We start from the raw sequence: 1,168 nt of genomic DNA, 5'->3' as shown, positions 1-1,168 counted from the left end.
CAAAGCTACGACATAACACATGATTCATTTCAAACAAAGTGAATGAATAAACATTAGATTATTATCGCTTAATATCTGTCTTCCTTACATGCCTGGTTAGGGTGGTTGACAGATACGACGGGCTTTCCTCAGTTCCCATGTACCAAATTTACTCGCAAGGCATTGGTTGGTCAGGTGTTATACTAGAAGACACTTGCCGTTTATACACACACACACACACACACTTTCTCTGTGTCCCCTCCTAATTATTATTTTTTTTCACTTTGTATTCATTGACTTTCAACTAATAATAATAATAATAATGAAATAATTCCCTATTCTTCCCCATCAGTCCAGCATTGAAGATTTGAATTCCTTACCATTACCAACGCCTGAGCTATCCAGTTTGTCTGAGACTCAACTCATTACATACCACTTGTTTGTCACTGACCATAAAAGTTTGGTAAGTCATTTTGTAGGATTTTGTTTTTACCTTTTACTTGTTTCAGTCACTGGGCAAACAAACCCACCCTCATCATCATTTAACATCTGTTGTCTGTGCTGGCATGGGTTGGACGGTTTGAGAAACTGGGGCGCTGCACCAGACTCCAGTCTGATTTGGCATGGCTTCTACGACTGGAGACCCTTCCTAATGAATCCACCACCATCATCATTTAACATCCATGGCCTGTGCTGGCATGGGTTGGATGGTTTGACCAGGATTTGCAGACTGGGGAGCTGCTCTTCCTTATGCCGCTTTACAAGAATGTGCTGGGTGCTTTTTATGCGGCACTGCAGAAGCACTTCCACGTGCCACTGGCACAAGTGCTTTTCATGTGGCACCAGCCCAGGACTCTTGGAGGCCAATCTACTAACCCCAAGATTCTGAGTTCGATTCCAGGCAGTGACCTGAATAATAATAATAATAATAATAACATCGAAAAATACCTTAGGAATGAGAACCCAGGTTGGAAATTTCCCCAAGACACCTGAAGGCTATATCAGCCGAAACGTTGTGTTAACAAGATGAGGACAAATATCCGTCGAATGTAAATAATTTTTGTTCTGTTTTTTTTCTTTCCTTTTCTGTTGTTTTGACAGGATGAAATAAGCAGTGCAAGGAATCTGAAAACCAGTACTCTAATAAACCACCTGTGTGCAGCAATAGAAGCTGGTGCAGACTTTGGTA

General features: G+C 41.3%; 1 protein-coding gene across 1 annotated transcript in view; it reads left to right on the top strand.

The window, feature by feature from the left end:
- LOC106867795 (bifunctional 3'-5' exonuclease/ATP-dependent helicase WRN) overlaps positions 1-1,168 on the top strand; it is a 25,990-nt gene that overhangs the window by 20,508 nt on the left and 4,314 nt on the right. Inside the window, exons 24-25 of the mRNA XM_014912788.2 lie at positions 310-442; positions 1,081-1,165. Of these exons, the coding sequence (XP_014768274.1) occupies positions 310-442; positions 1,081-1,165 (218 nt within the window). The remainder of the gene's footprint in view (positions 1-309; positions 443-1,080; positions 1,166-1,168) is intronic.

This window comes from Octopus bimaculoides, chromosome 27 (genome assembly GCF_001194135.2).
Source record: "Octopus bimaculoides isolate UCB-OBI-ISO-001 chromosome 27, ASM119413v2, whole genome shotgun sequence".
NCBI classification, from domain to species: domain Eukaryota; kingdom Metazoa; phylum Mollusca; class Cephalopoda; order Octopoda; family Octopodidae; genus Octopus; species Octopus bimaculoides.
Note: the sequence above shows the minus strand (reverse complement) of the source record. Positions and strands in the feature narration are given on the sequence as shown.